This window comes from Cydia strobilella, chromosome Z, assembly GCF_947568885.1.
Source record: "Cydia strobilella chromosome Z, ilCydStro3.1, whole genome shotgun sequence".
Classification (NCBI taxonomy): domain Eukaryota; kingdom Metazoa; phylum Arthropoda; class Insecta; order Lepidoptera; family Tortricidae; genus Cydia; species Cydia strobilella.
The window spans coordinates 18,055,035-18,075,813 of NC_086068.1; the positions used below are offsets into that span (position 1 = coordinate 18,055,035).

Consider the following 20,779-nt stretch of genomic DNA (forward strand, 5'->3'; position numbering starts at 1 on the left):
TTATAGGTAATAATTGGAATGCGTTGCACGAACAATGGAATAACAACTATTTTTTTTATACAAGGCGTATTCGGGTAATTACGAAAGGAAGAAATGCAAAAATTGTTGCCGCGTATTATTCCGAAAAGGGTTTTAAAACTACCATGGAATATGAGTGATTTTAAATGATTTTCGGCATTACCCAATTTCCAAAATTACCCGAATATACCTTATATGGATAGGTGGCGGCGATTTAGATAGCACACGCAGTACAAGTGTAATTTATACGTCATAATTTCATAGAAGTTTGACGTTTAAAATAACTATTGAACTGCGTATGCTATCAATATCGCTGCAGACTTTTCTTGGTATAACTCTTAATCTATAAAGTAAATCGACACGAGTTGCGAATTACCTATTCGCACGTGTATCGTACAACGTTTTACAGTACATATGGCCCTTTAAACTTTCGACATATGCACGAAAAGTGCTCTTTTCCGCACTAGTGCGAGAAAGTAGCACCATATGTACTGTAAAAAAAAATGAAAACAAAAGCACTAGTGCGGAAAAGTAGTACTTTCCGCATGATATGGCTCCGTAGGAAACACACTTTTCGAGCACATGCATTGTACAATAAATTACTTACATAAAACAAATGATGCCCGTCAAGTGGACCAATAAGCCGTGCTTCTAAAAACGAGTTTAGTCTTTACGACAAGCACACGTCCTGACAATAAAATAAACCGTTAAGTACTAAGAGGATTTTTCCTTTACTCGTAGGAGTGCAAAATATAGTATGGGCCACTTAGAGTCGGTTGCATTGCATCAAAACCAAACCGTTTGTCATCGTTAAAGCGCTTGATTAATTTTATTGTGTGGGAAGTTCCATAGTTCACTACTGAGTGACGTTGATCACGATTACTCCGCTAAATGTGGTTGGTGCAACTGGCCCTTAGTGGTCAAGCGCTATCGATTGACAATCCAGTTACTAAAAAACGTAGAGTACGCTTAGGTTTTAAATTTGGCTACAAAATAGCGCAATTCACAGTACCTATTTAGTATTTCTTTGTGTGTCACGACTAGCACGGCTTGACGGCACAATATGATGACTGTGCGCGTGTGTGCATACATCAAAATTAAATTACAAATCGTGGTCTTAGTGCTTTGACTTATTTTTAATCTGCCGGTAACCTCCAAATTTGTGGACTTACATCAATAATAAATGCGACAGCATTAACCAAGAAGACTTAAAAATATTTAAATAACTTTCTTAAATTAGTCATTAATTTATTTCGATACTATTAAGGGATGATTATGTTTGGTACAGTCTCCATCAGATATATCGGAGCGGACATTTATCTGAACACGCCTCGATTGTCAAGGCATTAGAGTGCTTGTTCAGATATTGGGAACACCTTGGCTGCTCCGATATAGCTGATGGCGACTTTACTAAGTATCATGCCATTGTTACTAAACAATATTATCAAGCTAATAACAATATTCCCCTGAGAATTTGTACCTACCATTCTTTAAGTTTACAAATACGAAGAAAACATCTAAACAGATGTACGAGTATTAGAGGTGGGCGCCGACGATAAAAATGGCAGCGGCGGCGCGCAAGTATTACACCTTCTTATAGAAAAAGTACCTAAATAAGAATATGAATATGAGAAAATTAAGTAAGTGCCATTGTTTTCCTACTAGCGCTATCTTTGGTAACATTTAAATTATTATAAACAATATCAATTCTTAGCGATTTTTTACTAGTCTAACAACAATATGAATATAATTTATGTTTCGGGGCGGCTGAGTTTAAGTACAGCCGGGTCGGCGGTACATCCGCATCTCGCTCGAGGCAACGGCGATCCACTCGTTTCGCGAGGAGTCGAACCACGTGAGGCCCAGCGTGTACTTGCCGTTGATGTTGACGTGCTGGCAGTGCGAGAACCACCAGCCGCCCTCGTAGTTGCCGGCGCAGTGCGTGTTTGAGATGTCGCGGTCGCGGTCTATGGCCGAGAACTCCATGTGGTTCTGGTACTCGAAGGCGTCGCTCGCGTTGCCCTTGAACCCGCTAACTTCCAACACGTAACCTGTGTCGGCGCTTCCCACCGAGAAATGCTCGTACTGGGCATACCAAACCCCTCCGTAGATATCGGTCATGTCAATCCTCATAGAGGAGCAATTATCGGCTGTCAGCAGGTGCATGGATTGAAGTCCGAGCCAATATTCAGAAGTCGGGTCCCCGAAACCGTGGGCATACTCTGTGAATTTTCTGTTAAATTCAATGGAGCCGTTGTATCGTCGCTGCAACAGAGTGCTTCCGTTTATACACCATGTGTCCAGAGGCGTGCTGCCCGGCCGGATAAGATAGGTGCCGGCCGGGCCGGATATACTCGAACAGTCCTTTGGCAGTTGGCTTACTAAGTCTTCATATTCTCGTTGAACGGGCTGTAGATCTTTGACCTCTCCCATCAGTTCAGGGAGCGGAATGGTATCGGTGATATTCATGTCATGGCTGGCCTCACTCTGCAACAACACATTATTGATATTTAAAAGGTAGGTAAACAAGGTCTCTGACATGGGTGAGATAGTGATGCTACTTTATAAATAGGCATTTTAAACTTACCAGAGTTATTATAATGGAAAGTATAGTAACCTAGTAGTAATACTAACCTTAAGAATGTGATCGTTTAGTCTATAGTAATGTTCCTTGGATCTGGTGGTGAGATCAGCGACGGAATCGTTGATGCGCTTGATCAGCACGCGGTCCAGCTCGGCGCGGTCCACGGCGTTGCTCACGCTCACGGCGATCGCCTTCACCGACTGCCGTAGGTTCTCCTGGTCTTCTCTAAGATACGAAGACTGAGCGGTAAGCTGTGCAACAGAAAAACATATTAATAATTCGACCAACTCCACCAAGATAGAAGAAATAAGTGAGACGACTATTAACGATGATAAGTCTTACCTGTGCAAAACTAATGTCCAGTTTCGAAATCTCCTTCCTAAATTCCGGAATAGTCTTATCAGCCTTATTCTCCATGCTTTCAACATGTTCACGCAATTCTAACATCGATGCGTGTACTTTGTCGAAATCGGATACGCTTTGAGTGATGTTTTTCAATTCATCCCTAAGGTTTTTAGTGTCCAGTTCGAGGAATTCGAGTTTTGCAGAGAGAAGGTTCCAGTTGGGCTCCTCGAAGCGGTCGAGGCGGCGCTGCACGTCGAGCAGCTGCGTCTGCAAGCTCTGCTGGAACTCGTCGAGCTGATCCTGGGTGCGCGCCAGGCGCGAGATCTGAGCGTGCACCATCTTGTTGTGCCGGTACTTGTGGCTGTGGGCCGGCTTCGGCTCGCCTTCCTTCACTTCGTAGATATCGTACACATCGTTGTAATTGGCAGTGCTCATTTCCTCCATCTGCTTGCTTTTAATCTGGGAACAAACATAATCTTTTGAATCATAATTTTTTGATAGTTGTTATGTGTATAACAACTCACTAATGTCTAAATAACTTGACGTGTAATATTTAAAATATTATAAATAAATGACAATGCATATCACTATCATTATACTTAAGTACTCAAATACCCATATTTTTACATTTAGTTAAAATTAAATAGTTCCTAAAATAAAGCCCTACATGAGCAAAATTAAATAACAAAAAAATTAAAACGCCGGAAAAACAAAAAAACAAAAAATAATAAACCATTTTTATATAACCTTAACAACTAAGTTCTTAAACTAATGTAAGTATACCTAAGTAATGTTGAGTCGGCGACAAACAATCAAGTTCTTCAAGCTACCGCCGCCGCGCATCACGCTTTACGTAATTAATAAATTTGCTTGTTTGGCGCCGACTCAAAATTACTTAGGTATTACTTACATTAGTATAAGAACTTATTATTATTATTTAAACTTTATTGCACAGTAAAAATACACAGAAACAAAAGGCGGACTTAATGCTACACGGCATTCTCTACCAGTCAACCTTTAGGCCAAACAGAGAAGCATAGTTGGTGCGGGGTATGTAAAGAACACTAAAACTAAATACTTTAATAGGGACAAATATAAATGTAATATGAAGATAAAATAAATATATACAACAATAAATATATATATATATGTAGCTGCTACTAAATTTACTATGCAGACACTTAATCGTGAGACTTTTCAAAAAGATACTTGCGCAGCTTGCGCTTGAACGTCAACTTAGTCTCGGCTTGTCGTATGCTGAGAGGCAAATCATTCCAAAGACGGGTGGCTTGCACGGTGAATGAATTGGTCGTAGCACCAGAACTGTGGTGCGGGATAGCTAGAATAAGTTTACGAGCGGTGCGAACTTCGCATCCTGGTCGAGCAGTTACAAATTTAAATTTAGATCGCAAGTATTCTGGCGCCACTGGGTCAAAAAGAATGGAGAACAGGGTGCATACAATTTTTCGAAGCCAGTTGAGTTGTCGGCGAAAGGCGGTAAATGAACCTAATACAGTTGTTCAATACTCCGTCGAGCTTGTCCAGTAATCCTTGCGTCACATTAGTGCAGCACACATCACAATAATCAATAACAGGTGACACCAGAGCTTGAATAAGGAGAATTTTGGTAGAGATCGGTAGAAAATGTTTAAACCTATACAGTGATCGCAAGGTATACGCAACTCTACGACACATATCGGACACCTGGGGTTCCCAGGTCAGGCCACAATCAAACAGCAATCCTAGGTTTATTACTTTTGTGGAAAAAGGGATGACAATGTTTTCGTAGAAAATCGGTGCAACACTCGTGAAATCGGTATTTAGGACCAGGCATGTACTCCCGATAATGATAGCCTGACACTTGGAAGGGTTCACAGCTATTCCGAAGTCTTTGGACCAAGATGAGATGCAATTGAGGTCATCATTCAATCTCGAGATAGCCTCGTCCACGTCATCAAGCCTCGACTGGGTGTAAAGTTGTAGGTCATCGGCATATAAATGGTAGGAGCACTTAATTTTGGTCGTAATCAAATTAATAAAAACGGAAAAAAGCAAGGAACTTAGTTATGACTAGCGACCCGCCCCGGCTTCGCACGGGTTCAATGCTGATGTATTTTACATATAAACCTTACTCTTGAATCATTCTATCTATTAAAAACCGTTAAATTTTTTTGTTAAAAAAGATTTTATTTCATAGTTTCTTGTAGTTCTAGACACGCGGCAGCGTGTCGAGCCAAGTTCTAAAAAAGAGTAACTGGCGACGCAGCAACCGTGTGTAATATTACATGAACCATTCCGAGCTACTTTTGACCCCTTCACAACTTGAAAGCTATTTAACCTGCACACAAGAAATTTGGCACATTTATTCAAGCCAATTAGCTTTTCCAGAATACAAAATTTCATAAACGTAGCTCAAATAGTTATTGAAAAATTCACGTTTAAAAACCGGCATTTTTGTGACTGTCTGACTGACTTATAAGATCAAAAACCTAAAAAAACCTAACCCACTTCCAGATAACCTAGACTTGATATTTGGTATCAAGGTAGACTATTAGGAGTATATAAAGGAAAAAATCTTAAAACTAAAAATTATCGATAATTCGATAAAAAAAATCTTAATGATTATTTGATTATTTAGACTTATAAATCGAAAACTTAACCCACTTCCAGATGACCTAGAAACTTGATATTTGGCATCAAGGTAGACTATTCAATGAATATAGAGGAAAAAATCTGAAACCTGAAAATTATTGATAATTCCATGGAAAAAAATCATATATTGATACTCATTAGATTAATTAAGACTTACAGCCCAAAAACCTAACCCACTTCTAGATGACCTAGAAACTTGATATTTGGCACGAAGGTAGATTATTAGGCGTATACAAAGGAAAAAATCTAAAAACTGAATTTTTTTGCTAATTGGCCGAGCGTTAGCGAGTGTCTCCTTTTCAGCTTGGGCAAAACTGCTTTCGTATATCCGGATGTTCTCATCGGGAGGTCCCATTTGAGTCTAACACAAAACTGTGTACACGTCTTTCTTGTAGACATAGCCAAAAGTTAAAGGCTTTAAAGGTTAATTTTCTCATTGAACCTTAATCCATTTTTAATAACAAAACTTCCGTGGGGCACTGACATATTAAAATATATTAAACCGGGTCACTCGCGTTAATAAATTCAACAATTGCTCGACTTCAGGCCTGCCCTACGCGGAGCTCGGCCTACGGCGTTCACATTTAGACTCTTCATTGTTCTGTATTTAAGCACTAATCTCCTGGATGCTTTGGGCCTTCAGCCCTACGAGGAGCTTGGCCGTCGGCCTTCGCGTTTAGATACTTGTACTATTATTCTGTGTAAGAGCACTAACATTCAGGACGCTTCGGGCCTTCGGCCCTACGCGGAGCTCGGCCTTTGGCAATTGCACTTAGACACTTCTGTATTTTAAGCACTATCCTCTTGAACGCTTTGGGCCTTCGGCCCTTCATGGAGCTCAGCCTTCGGCGTTCGGATTTAGACACTTTCACTGTTGTTCTGTCTTTAAGCACTACCAACCTGGCCGCTTCGGGCCTTCGGCCCTACGCGCAGCTTGATGGCCTTCGGCCTTCGCGTTTGGACACGTAATAATGTTCTATGTTATTAGAGCACTAACATCCTGGACGCTTTGGGCCTTCGGCCCTACGCGGAGCTCGGCCTTCGGCCTTCACATTTGGGCACTTGTATTATTGTTCTGTATTAAAGCACTAATCTCCTGGACAGTTCGGGCCTTCGGCCCTACGCGGAACCCGGCCTTCGGCCTTCGCGTTTAAACACTTGTACTATTATTTTGTGTCAAAGCACTAACATCCAAGATGCTTCGGGCCTTCGGTCCTACGCGGAGCTCGGCCTTTGACATTCGCATTTAGACACTTGTACTATTGTTCCGTGTTTAAGCACTTACAACCATTACAACCTTCGGCCCTACGCGGAGCTCGGTTTCGGCTTTTTTTACAGATTTAAGGGGCTGTTTTTCAATTTCAATATCAACTCAATACCTCCGTCCGTTCCCAAGATAAAAAGTCTTGGCAGACAGATGGACGGACGGACGGACGGACTAACATCAAGTTGATCCTATAAAGGTTCAGTTTTTCCCTTTTGAAGTACCTACGGAACGAAAAGAAAACTATACAGCGTAAACGTAAGAAAATAGAGTAATTTTACAAATTACAATGTATCCATGATGAATGCTAATAATTTGTGTGCAAAAAGTAATGATATCCCAACAAAAACATAAATGTGAAATGGGAGCCAAGTTCAATACATAGAATATGTGTTGTTTGCCGACTAGCCGCTTGACTCACCGACAAACGAATTGATATCTATATGGGTGCCAAGTTCTGTGCTGTGTAGAAAATCCTGAAGTTATAAAGGATTTGACTTGGCTAGTTTTTACAAACAAACCAAATTTTAGAAAAGTACCTAACATAAACCTAATAGCCTTTCTATGCGTAAAAACTAGCCAAGACAAATCCTTTATAATTTCAGGATTTTCTACACAGCACAGAACTTGGCACCCATATAGAAACCAATTCTTTTGTCGGCGAGTCAAGCGGCAAGTCGACAAACAAAACAACACATATTCTATATATTGAACTTGGCTCCCATTTCACATTTATATTTTTGTTGGGATATAATTTACTCACCCCTATTAAATCACCCCTGTTCTCCCACCCTTCCTTAGGGTGGGTTTTTTCGAAATTTATATGGGACCAACTTCGGGGTATACCCTTTCCAATAATTTTTTTTTATCAAAATCGGACTACGCTGTTAAAAGTTATACGTGGTCACACATAAGAAAATATGTATACGCGTCGACTTGAGAACCTCCGTTTTTTTTTAAAGAAAGATCATCGTCGCGGCAAGGCACAATCCCTTCAACTCAAAAGCATAATATTAAGCCGAAACCGCCTGCTCCCTCGTAGTTCGAGTACGCTTTGCACAAAGCGCTGTACTGTACACTACAAAAGTTTGCACAGGATGCCGTGCCGACCCGCCGCGCGCCGCGCCGTTGTGCGGGCACTTCGGGGCGACGCTGCTTAACGTTGAATAATGCACAGTGCACACTCAGCCAGCCGAGCCGGTGACGGTATCCCCGGTATAATTATACTCGCGTAACACACGATATTTAGGAGGGATGAGAATACACTACCCACCTAAACTGTACAAAGGGCTATTTTCGAAGCTTCAGTTATTTGCTAAGATAACTATTAGTATAATCAATCAATCAATCTTTAAGTAGTATGGCTCCATTGACACTGTAGATGATTTCGCCAACGTCAAAGTGGGATCCACGTGGGATCGAATTAATATTTCTTGATTTTCTTCAGCCAGTGTACGGTAAATAAAATTATGGGCCTCTAGGGCTCTAGCCAGACAAGGTTAGAGGTAGAAATACCAAATGCTCTTAGAGCACGACGTTGTTCGGTAATTATTGTTGTTGTCTCGTAAAACCGATAGCTGGATTTTACGGGAAGCACGTGGACTACCGGCCATGGTGGTTAAACACGCTTTGAGATTAATTCTGCATTCACTGCACACTACCAAATTAGATTACTGTATAATAAAGCTATCGATATTACAATTAACATAGGAATTAATCACGAGGCTACTATCAAGATGGCGTTCGAACCGGAAGTCCCATTAGTATAGTCTAAAGTCAGAATTTTATTCTCCCGGAATCAATGTAAACAACCAACTGTCACTGTCAAAGTGACACTTGCAGGCAAGTCAGGGGTTCTCACAGTACGAGTAAGAGCAGGGGTAAGACCTCGCAGAAAAACTTAAAAATAAATGTAGGTAGTAAGAAATGACGGAGTCGTGGTAGCATACCTACATACTTACAAAAAAGTAAATATATCAGCTCAGGCGTTTCCCAAGGCTCCCATTTGGGGCCTCTATTATTTACGTTATATATAAACGATATTGTAAAATGTATCTCCCACTCTTACGTTCTTCTTCTATTCGTGCAGATGATGCAAAAATTTATAAGGTTATTCGTAGTTCTTCTGATTCCGAACTGTTACAAAATGATCTTTGTAGTTTCGAGAGCTTTTGTAGAGAATAACTTGTTTTTAAACATTGACAAATGTAATACAATTAGTTTTTCTAGGAAAAAACATTGTCTTACTTTAATTACAAATTATGTAACCAGGACCTGGTAAGAGTAAAGGAGATTCGTGATCTTGGAGTACTCATGGACGACAAATTATCGTTTATACCTCATATCGATTCCATCTTAGCTAAGTCTTTTAAACAATTAGGTATGATCCTGCGAGTTGGTAAACCTTTCAGGAATACCTTTAACACTCAAAATTCTTCATAACAGTTATGTACGAAGTCGACTTGAGTTTGCATGTGCGGTCTGGAAACCCCATTACAACATTCATATTGACAGGATAGAGAGATTGCAAAAAAAAGTTCCTAAAAGCCCTTGATTTAAAATGCGGTATTAAATACAAAGACTATGTCGAAACTCGAATCCTTAAACCGTCATAAAATGGTTGAGAGACTGCGTTAATTCTGTTCTAATATATAAAATAATAAATAGTCATATTGATGCCCCTAGCTTGTTAAAAGGTATAAGAGTCCCGATGTCGTCTCAGATACAAGCATTTATTCTCCATCCCATGTAGTAGAACTAACTATTCTAAATATATGTTTATTAAGCGACCATGTGCACTTTATAATGATAATAACATTGTAAAAATGTAGACATATTTAATTGTACCATAAGCTCAATAAAAAAATTATTCAGGACTATTATGTAAATCTAGACGCGATCTGTCGATATTTAAAAGTGTTAATATACTTATTATGTCATGTTTGTCGATACCTATTCGCAAATTCTGTGTAACCTTTTACTAATCTGCTGAACCTAAGCCAAGATAGGTACTTTTTCGTGCTTATATATAAATATATGTTTGATAAAAATGGAAACTATAGGTCTAGACTAAGAGAAGAAACTGTAACAATATTTTATGTATGACCGTTTGTATCATATTTAAATAAATGAATAAATAAATAAAAAAAGCGATAAAATTGATAAGCTCTACCTATTTTGAAGGCGGTTTAAATTAAAGCCATTAAAGCGACTACGGGAGCACTCCATCTCGAAAGTTAGTGAAAAATTATGTTTAACGGCCTGCAACTTGGTCGCCCGGGTGAATCTTCATAGTGATACCAGTGCAATAAATAAACTACCCGACAAAATTAGCTTTTTCTTTTCCATTAATATACCAAAATGTTTTATGTTAAAATGTAGTTTCCTTGTAACAAAGTCAATATTTCTGGAGTAGAAGGAGAAATGCTGCAAAAGTTTTTTGTCACCGGCCACACCTTTGTTTACATTAATTCCGTGAGAATAAAATTCAGACTATAAGTACCTACTTAGTGAGGTTCTATATCGCAGGGTTTACAAACTAATCCATATAAGTAGGTACTCCTTAATCCAGAAACGCAATAAAATTTAAACTGAGGTAGTTAACCCTCTTATGTAGGTAGACGTAAGTTAGGTACTGTGCTAATATCTAAGTACAAACCCTACACTGTACCCTATACTGCTCGTCGTCCTGATTTTCAGGCGTATTCCAACGTACACCTGACATCAAACCGATATTTGAATTAATGAATCAAATTGGAATGATATATTGGAAACGTCTATGTCGCACTACGTATATACAGAGAATGACAGCTAACTGATATCATTTAAATATCGGTTTGATGTTAGATGCACGTTCGAATTGGCCTGTTCGTATCACATGCATTACTGTTCAAGAAACATCAAAAGTACTAATCCATACTTATATTATAAATGCGAAAGTCTGTCTGTCTGTCTGTCTGTGTGTTACCTCTTCACGCTTAAACTGCTGAGCCGATTCAGTTGAAATTTGACATATAGTTTGAGTCCCGGGGAAGGACATTCCTAGAGGGTGAAAATTATCACACTTCCACCCCTAAAGTGAGATAATTGATGCATCGCGATGTAAGTATTATGCTCAAATTGAATCATTGCCTTTATGTTTTATCAAGGCGTTAGAAGTTAGAATTGTTTCTCAAATAAGGATATAAGGAAGTTGGTATAGGGAAACAATAAAAAACATATTGGACAAAAAAAGAAGCTACTCAAAATACTAATTCTACGCAGAGGAAGTCGCGGGCAAAAGCTAGTTGGTAGGGTAAAGGCACCAGTGCTCAGCCATGCACCAGTGGTCAGCCTTTCTTGCTTATTGTTGGCTGTAATTATCAAACCTTTTTCTACTTTTCATGTCAAAAGTAGGTGATATTATAGATTGATAAACTATTAATTGAAAAATATTTTACTTTACAAATAAATTGTCTAGCATGAACCACAACACTACTTCAAAGAAGTGCTGTCTTCTGACATGAAGGATCATGTGATATGCGCCATTTTTTTTTGGAGTGTCACATGGTATTTTGATAAGTCGTTAACAGCCGAATTATGATATCTTGTTAAAAGAATGTGGACTGTATCACATAATAAATACTTATTCTATCAGAAAAAAGTAAAAAATGAATATAAATCCATATAAAAGTAACATTTTTAAGGCGGCTGACTATTGGGAGCTATCTACTTTTTTTGTACGAAATCCAATAGTCAGCCTCCCTTGGCTGACTACTGCGTTTATGGCAGTAATTTTAAAAAGGTCGTAAACCCAGAAGTCAGCCGGGGGAGGCTGACCATAGGAATCAGAACTTTTTTTAATTTTTTAATTAAATCTAAGTCGTTAAGCCAAGCACCTTTAAATATTTACATTATTATGACTTTATTTGATTTAAATAAGTAACTATCCAGTAGTCAGCCTGTGGCTGACCAGTGGATATTGACATCACGGAACTCAGAACCCACTAATCAGCAGTTAAAATGGGATGGCTGGGCACTGGGTACTTAAAGGCTGTATATTGGTACACAGGGGGCTGGTAACTGGCAAAAACGTACTTTCATTATATTTAATGAAATATTTCCAAAAGCAACATTTAAATACGTTTTATTCCTTACAAAACTTAAACTATATGAAATTCTTGAACAGTAAAAACTTTAATAATTCTTATAGGTCAATTAGTAAGCAAATTAAACGATCTTGAACCTAGAAATTTCGTAAAAAGGCTGACTACTGGTGCCTTTACCCTATATAAAATGAAAATTAACCTTTTGGACGCCAGGAGCCACTAAATAGGTCGTGTGCTTTCGTGCCTGCCACGCCAGCGACCACTAAAGTGGTTATGGCGGACGCTGTCAAAGCAAGGAGCTGACAGATAAGGTTTATATTCGTTATTCACTAGTCAAGATATTGGCGCGTAGGTCACGTCTTGACGCTTGAGGAAAAGCGTTCAAAAGGTTAAACAGATAAAAGAAAGGATTTCCGCAAATGAAAAAAACCGGACAAGTGCGAGTCGGATTCGCCCACCGAGGGTTCCGTACTTTTTAGTATTTGTTGTTATAGCGACAATAGAAATACATCATCTGTGAAAATTTCAAGTGAGTTCACTATCATGGTTCATGAGATACCGCCTGGTGACAGACAGACAGACAGACAGACGGACAGTGGAGTCTTAGTAATAGTACAGTCGCCGTCAGATATATCGGAGCTGCCGAAGTGCTCAAAAATATCTGAACACGCACTTTAACTCCTTGACAATAGAGGCGTGTTCAGATATTTGTGAGCACTTCGGCCGCTCCGATATATCTGATGGCGACTGTACTACCGTTTTTATCCTTTGGGTACGGGACCCTAAAAAAAGTAAAATGTTCCGATATGAGAGTGAAAACGTTGAAGCTAGGGAATGCGGAACCGGTACTGTTCCCAGAACCGGGACTGACATTTCCCGGTTCTTCGGTACTTTTCGGTACTGAGTATTTACTGTTCTATTTTTTGTTAAATGATGAATTACTTATATGAAACTGAAAATTAAGATTCAATTTTGTGTAATTCAGTACAAACACAACCTAGAAAACAACAAAATGATGAAAATCGACACTAGCAAAAAAATCACAATTATGTACTTAAGCTTTCTTACTTTATTCAATAATTTTCGTAAAATGCGGCATTTTACGCACAAGATCTATAAAAAAATATGTCATAAACATGACATATGTTCATATTTTAATGATCAATAAATGGAAAAGCAATCGACACTCATAAGAACAATCGACAGTTTCATAACCTTTCACTAATCAAGAGAAATAGTATATTTTCTTTCTTCACTCATTAACTTTCGTAGACCTTCACGAAGGCGTTCTCTTTTTGTGCCATATTCCTTGAGTGGAATTTCCCTGATTGTGCTGGGATATTTATTAGGCAGCGGTTGACCAGCTCCTTCAAACAGCGGTGCCAAATCGAGAGATATGGTAAACAGTTTAAAAGGAACTGTCGAGTGCAACCATGGAACCATGCGACAAATTCTGTCGTTTTTGTTATTTTTGGGTTTACAATCAAATTCATTAAGTAGACTATAAGCTTCACGTTCTTGAGTAGTTCGTCTAAAACGTCTGTGTGCAAAGAATCATCTCTTGTACTGGGTCCTGGTTGTAGGTCTGGCTGCACGTCAAGGACAATTAAATGAACCTTTTTTAAATGCTTGCGTAATCCACTAGCACTAAGTTGATCCACCTAACGTTTTTAAAACTTTCCCGCACTGATGTGTGTAGTTTATCTTTTTCTTTTTCACATAAAATAATAATTTAAATATCAAAAAGTACGTTCGGATTGGCCCCCTAATCTTTACTTCTTTGTTTTAATTCACATATATAGACCTTCAAACTACAACAGCTATAATACTTATAATAAGTATTTATTTGACTACTCGAGCCGGACTGTCAAGGTTGGGGACTTTGGGTAGTTATCGCGCCAAAGCCCAAATCGTAGCCGGAAAATACCGAGCGGGACAAACGGGAGATTACGCGCCAAATTTTAAAGTGAATAATGAGGTTTACTTTACTAACTTTTCAGTACCGTAAAGTACCGAAGAACCGGGATTCTCATTACCAGAACCGGTACCCGAAAAGTTGAAATTTTAGTATCGGGAAATCCCGGGAGCATTCCCTAGTTGAAGCATTAAGCCATGTATTAACACTGCGACACCGCGAAAAACAAAGCAAGAAGGGAATATGCATGCCATATGCCACAGGACAGGCAGGGGTGACGGCAAGTTGTCATCAAGGAAATGATAATGACTATGCATCCCGTCCGTTCCATGGCTCCACTTTTCATTTCCGCGGACTAATTTCAGCTTTATGTCTGTATCGAATGAATGATTTTCATGCAGTGGATACCTACTTAGGTAGGTTCTGCGAGTGTTAGGTAGAATCTGTTACGATTTTTTTTTAATTAAAACAAGAACATGCGTCGTATCGGTATATTGCCATATAGTGTCTGTGCGGAAGGAGAAGAGTCGTCGGTGCTATTTTATGGTTTTTGCTACGCTGACAACACTGTCACGTAATTATAGTACGACACTAAAGGTACTTGAATCCGCGTCTTTTTGCCACAGCTCAATAAGGAAACCTGGTGTCGGCTCGGCAACTTAATCCTATGAATTAGCACAGGCACTAGTTTTTTGGTAAGTGACTGCTATTTCACCTTCTACAAAGGTCATACACACCTACTCTACTCTTACTCTTGTACTCATGTTCTTAATGTCTCAGATTACTACAGTGTCAGTTCGATTGAAAAAACTACAAATACTAGTTAAGAATCTGCCCATTCCAACTGTCATTTTAGAAAACTAGATTAGGGTCTTATTTACTACTTAATCTGCCCAGTCCAACAGTTATTTTAGTACCTACAAACCCGGATAGGCAGACAGCGTTGAAATTGGGTAATCGAGCTCTCATTTTAGTATTTGGGATATAAAAACAGTGCATAGGCCTTATTGGGATTAGTTTGGATCTCTCAAGATCCAAACTTCGTCGATAATCCACTGCTAAATATATGAAATGGTATTTCGTAACTAACAAAATCTATTATACGAACTTAAAACAAGGAAATATGTATTTTAATTGGAACACCTTTATTTATTAAAATCGAAGTCTGAACCTAAATATTCAATGTAACTTATGATTGAGCTAGCTTCAGAATAACCAGAGACACTCGTCGAACTAGAAGTTAGACCAAGTAAGTAAGTAGGTAAGTAAGTTTTTATTAAAGGAGCCAGGTTACATTGCATGTCGAATATACAATTACACATTGAGACTTTTCAGGTGTACATACATTTACTACAATGAAACATTACTCAATCAAACTTCTATGAAATTATGGCGTATAACACTGCACTTGCACTGCGTGTGCTATCAAAATCCCTGCAGAATTTTCTTGGTCTAACTGTCTTCATCTAAATTGGATGTGCTTGAATCTGACATGTGGATTACAAGTTATTGCATATCATCTAATAAATGGTCTTTGATTCGAGATACCGTAGATAATTTTACTCAGTCCTGAAAATAAATTATACACATAAAACTATTAGTAAATTATTTTAAGATCATGAATGGCCTGCATATTTAAGTCAATTAATATATTTTGAAGGAATATATTTACCGATTATGTGCCGGTGACTAATTACTTAGGGGGACTATTAAATAGGTAATTTTTTTAATTTTTCATTTAGGTAAATATACCATGTGGCATATCAATTGAGTAGATTACAATTAAATACAATTAGATTATATAACATACTATAATTAGAAAACGTTCACAAATTTCACAATGCTGAGTTGATTTTGAACTGCTCTAGATCGAAAACTACTGACTGGATTATTCCAAGTGACTGTGATATCCTCTATATAATGTTCAAAAATAACAAACAACCAGAAAATGGTCAGATCCACGTTGGTGTCCAAACAGTAGTCTATGTATTATTATTGAATGACTATTTCAGATTTTATGTGGAAATAGTGGACCGCAGCTTATTGAGACCATCTTAAAAAATAAATGTTTTTGGCAATAAAACTTCAACAAACTCAAGTTCGGTTAAAAATTCAGTATCAAAATTAATTTAGTATTTATGGATATTTAGAGAACTAGTAAAATTCACGAGAACAAAAGGAAGCAGGATACTGCGCCATTTATTAATAAACTTTGCAGGTACGTGGAGGCACATTCCGATCTTAAAATTATGATATTGATTTCGGTTTTAACGCATGTGCGGTGGCAATTATACATATATTGGTACAAGCGAGAATGGTCCACTAGGAGAACGAAATATTTATAATTAATAATTATTAAATCAAAATAATACCTACTGCTTACTGCTAGTTGCATTAGTTCTCTTGACATATGTTAGGAAAGTAAGTAAATGTTTTTTTTTTCCGTATTGACGGCGCAATTATAATACCAAATGAGTGGCTCGTTACCAGCTGACCACCTGCCCTAAATCGCCGGCGCGGCAATTAGAACCTGCGAGAACGGGTTTCACCCAAGACAAGATGCATGAGGCTGGGCTGCGGCTGGAGCAAAAGCAATCTCCGTACGTCTCGCGTCAATCGCATTCTTTATAAATATATGAGTAAGTAATATCAAAGAGGATATAATAGGATAGAGCGGTACTGTCATAGTAAATTTTGTAACCACAGTAAATTCACTGCCATCTATCGACACACTTTAAAACTAAAAATGAAGATTTATAAAAATACGATGAAATGCATTTAAATATGGATAAACGATTTTTTTATTTGCATTAATTATTTTTATATGATTTTGACCCATGTTCTTTCACTGATATGCGTTAACATTGTTAAATAACAAACGAAACTGTCAACGCCATCTATACGAGAGTAGGCCAAAGGTAGTGGCGCGATCTGATCGAGAATCAAAGTTTCGTGATTTTCGAGGCACGTTTTTTACTTAGACTGTATCCATCTATTACGGAGTTATATCTATCTTTGGTAATATTTAATTAAGGGTGTTTATGGCATAGTCGAAAACATCAGGAGTCAATGTGTACGAGTAATATCGATAAATATTGTTTTGACAAAAAGTTAGAACACGTTTTTAGATTTATTATTAAGTTCCAATTAGCAGTTAGCACCGACCAACGACATAGATAATTACGTCTCATATTTCTCAATTAATTGAATTAATTAGGTTATGGGTACTGCTCTTGTGCATACAAGTATGAGTAGATAAGTTTCCGTTTGATTGAAACTTTTCATTTACATTATTAGGTATACCAAAGCTACGTAACCGTACGGCAAATGAATGGGCAGTAGGTACTTCACACAAAGGGATAGCTGGAAACTATTTACACTATGTTCCTCAAACAGTAGTCCTGGTGAAGGTCTAAGGCTTCCGCCAAACCATTCTTCTATTTTCCAACAATGTGGTGATGGAAACTATCTCACTGCTTACTCCATACTGATAAGTATATGGACATGAACGTTCTCTTACAAGTGCTTTAAATGATGTAAACAGTAAGCTTGAATTTCAGTCATATCGTCGCACATTAAAACTATCTGGCGGGCTGTGTACCTACGTAATTTAAACCTTTTTATTTTATTTTAAGACACGATGAGCGTATGACTTGCGCCAGGTGTTCAGCGTCAGACTGCACATTCCAATAGCGCGAATGAACAACGTAATTATAATAGGTATGTGTAAAGTCGTGTTCCCTACCTACTTATACACTATCAATCTTTCTGTTACATTTTCATGGTTAAATTACTAATATTGAGATATGGCATGACAAATACACATCAAATCCCAGCTACGCGGTGCTGCGGGCAGAGCTACTAGTTTGTTAAATATACATAGGTAACTAAGTACCTACGTGTGTATAGTGATCAAAATTTGCTGTTCCATAGAAAACATTGACACAATTCACCGAAATGTATCAGACAGCAGCTTTTTTTCTCGATTTCGGGGTTATTACCATAAAGTAGAAAATAAAATTTTATCTTACATTCCTAGAGAAATTACCAAATAGACGTCTCAAAACAAATAAAAAACCGGTCAAGTGCGAGTTCGTTTAACTCGCGCACCGAGGGTTCCGAACAAACTTTCAATTTTCTCATGCAAATAGAATCCCAACAAAAACATAAATGTGAAATGGGAGCCAAGTTCAATACATAGAATATGTGTTGTTTGCCGACTAGCCGCTTGACTCGCCGACAAAAGAATTGATATCTATTTGAGTGCCAAGTTCTGTGCTGTGTAGAAAATCCTAAAATTTTAAGGATTTGTCTTGGCTAGTTTTAGGGTTCGTACCTCAAAAGGAAAAAACGGAACCCTTATAGGATCACTCGTGCGTCTGTTTGTCTGTCCGTCTGTCACAGCCTATTTTCTCCAAAACTACTGGACCAATTAAGTTGAAATTTGGCAGACATATGTAAGTCTGTGACCCAAAGACGGACATGTAACGTAAACAAATGAATTTTAAGCATGGGGGCCACTTTTGGGGGGTAAATGAGAGAATTAAAAAATAAAGTTTGGTTTGGTTTTTGGGCTGTAAGCCTTAATTAATCTAATGAGTATCAATATATATATTTTTTCCATTGAATTATCAATAATTTTCAGGTTTCAGATTTTTTCCTCTATATTCATTTAATAGTCTACCTTGATGCCAAATATCAAGTTTCTAGGTCATCTGGAAGTGGGTTAAGTTTCCGATTTATAAGTCTAAATAATCAAATAATCATTAAGATTTATTTTTTTAATCGAATTATCGATAATTTTTAGTTTTCAGATTTTTTCCTTTATATATTTCTAATAGTCTACCTTGATACCAAATATCAAGTGTCTAGGTTATCTGGAAGTGGGTTAGGTTTTTTTTAGGTTTTTGATCTTATAAATCAGTCAGACAGTCACAAAAATGCCGGTTTTTAAACGTGAATTTTTCAATAACTATTTGAGCTACGTTTATGAAATTTTGTATTCTGGAAAAGCTAATTGGCTTGAATAAATGTGCCAAATTTCTTGTGTGCAGGTTAAATAGCTTTCAAGTTGTGAAGGGGTCAAAAGTAGCTCGGAATGTTTCGTGTAATATTACACACCGTTGCTGCGTAGCCAGTTCCTTTTTTTTATAACTTGGCTGGACACGCTGCCGCGTGTCTAGATCACGGAAGACTTGACCAGAAGTATACCAAAGATAGATATAACTCCGTAATAGATGGATACAGTCTAAGGAAAAAACGTGCCTCGATAATCAAGAAAATTTGATTCTCGAACAGATGGCGCCACTACCTTTGGCCTACTCTCGAATAGATGGCGTTTACGGTTTCGTTTGTTATTTAACAATTTTAACGCATATCAGTAAAAGAACATGGGTCAAAATAATATGTATAAAAATAATTAATGCAAAAAAAAAAAAAAACATTTATCCATATATAAATACATTTGGGCTCGGGGGGGATCCATCTTAAGCAATCGTCAAGTTTGGCTGCATAGGCAGGCCAGTCGGCGTTTAGAAAATTCCAGCGAGGGGCAGGATAAGATTGTACCATCGGTATTTGTAAGCCAATCTTTATAAGTACTGGTCTATGTTGGCTGTGTGGGAAGTCTGCGAGGAACTGCCTAGCTGTCGGGACTGGGGTTCCATCGGCGGCCTTCGTCGTGAAAACGAGATCGGGGTTATAATCGCGGCCCCAGCGAGCGGATCTAAACGTGCCCTTTCCCTTATTGGACACAGCGAGGAAGGTGTTGTATCTATCCGATCAGTCGATAAGTGCTTCGCCATTGCCATCAATTTGTCTATAGCCCCAGCTGGTATGGTGGTTGTTGAAGTCACCTATGAATAATGCGGGGTGTTCGAAACTGGACAGAGGCGGTGTGGGCCAGCAGGAGTTCGGCGGCTTGTATATATTACAGAGTTTGATTTCACCAAGCTGGACAGTTGTGGTGGCAATATCATTAGCATCAATGTTGTTCGAGAGAAGGCTGATTTGATGGAATAGCGCTGTTCGGGCAAAAGTAGCTGTTCCGTATTGGGCGTGGTATGTTGCTGCGATGAGGTCGTAACCTGGTATGTTACCTCTACGGGCAAGTTGAGAGTCGTCAGCGGTATGCATTTCTTGAAGTAGGACAACGTCAATGTCATTGTCATGCAAGATTTTGTGCAAACATTCTGTCTTAGATTTACTAATACTCTTCTATATTTAGTTGCAAAACGCGAACTGATGGTCCAACGTTCCTTGTTTTTGGGCGCTTGGAAGTGCCGTTTTTAAAAGCATCCGAATTCATATTGAGTATGGTTGTTGAAGTAGAGTAAGCTGCGAGACCTTGAAGAGGCAGTGCAGCTGCCAAAGTTGTTGCGCTCTTAGCACCACCCGGGGATCACATGTAGGGTTATCTAAGGTAATTCCTACGGACGTGGAGCAACATCGACCCCAGATCATTTATACTTATCACAAGTATAAACAACCGATATCTGACATTGACGGTGTCGAGTCACTTGTGACAAGTATTGAAATTACATTGAATAATTAATTCAGTACAACAATATTATTTAGCATTCCAATTAATTACGCCTACCTTTTTGTTTTTTTAAGTCGGTTAAAAATGCCTCGCAAGAAAAAAGATCGTTCATTTTCATGGAAAACTGACCATTCAGATATAGAAGATAGAGGTACGACTTACTTTTGCAAGAAATGTAAAATTCATGCCACGAAAAAAGTTTTCCGTACAAAGGCATATAAAAAGCAAAAGGCATAACAGCGTCGCTAAAAACCAAAACGTATTTAACCTGGACTTGCTAAAATTTATTTTAGCTTGCAACATACCATTATTTCACATTCTTAAAATTACACAACGGTTGTACGTTGTACGTCATTTTTATCGATATCAAGTA

At 38.2% G+C, this 20,779-nt stretch overlaps 1 protein-coding gene and 1 long non-coding RNA gene across 2 annotated transcripts in view; both read right to left on the reverse strand.

Moving 5' to 3' along the window:
- Nucleotides 1-20,779, reverse strand: part of LOC134754520 (uncharacterized) — a 246,645-nt gene that overhangs the window by 10,764 nt on the left and 215,102 nt on the right. The window lies entirely within an intron of this gene.
- The window catches only part of LOC134754250 (protein scabrous), a 54,275-nt gene continuing 34,859 nt past the window's right edge, over nt 1,364-20,779 (reverse strand). The window contains exons 4-6 of the mRNA XM_063690449.1: nt 2,945-3,406; nt 2,653-2,853; nt 1,364-2,505 (exon numbers count right to left, since the gene is read on the reverse strand). Of these exons, the coding sequence (XP_063546519.1) occupies nt 1,792-2,505; nt 2,653-2,853; nt 2,945-3,406 (1,377 nt within the window). The 3' untranslated portion in view covers nt 1,364-1,791. The remainder of the gene's footprint in view (nt 2,506-2,652; nt 2,854-2,944; nt 3,407-20,779) is intronic.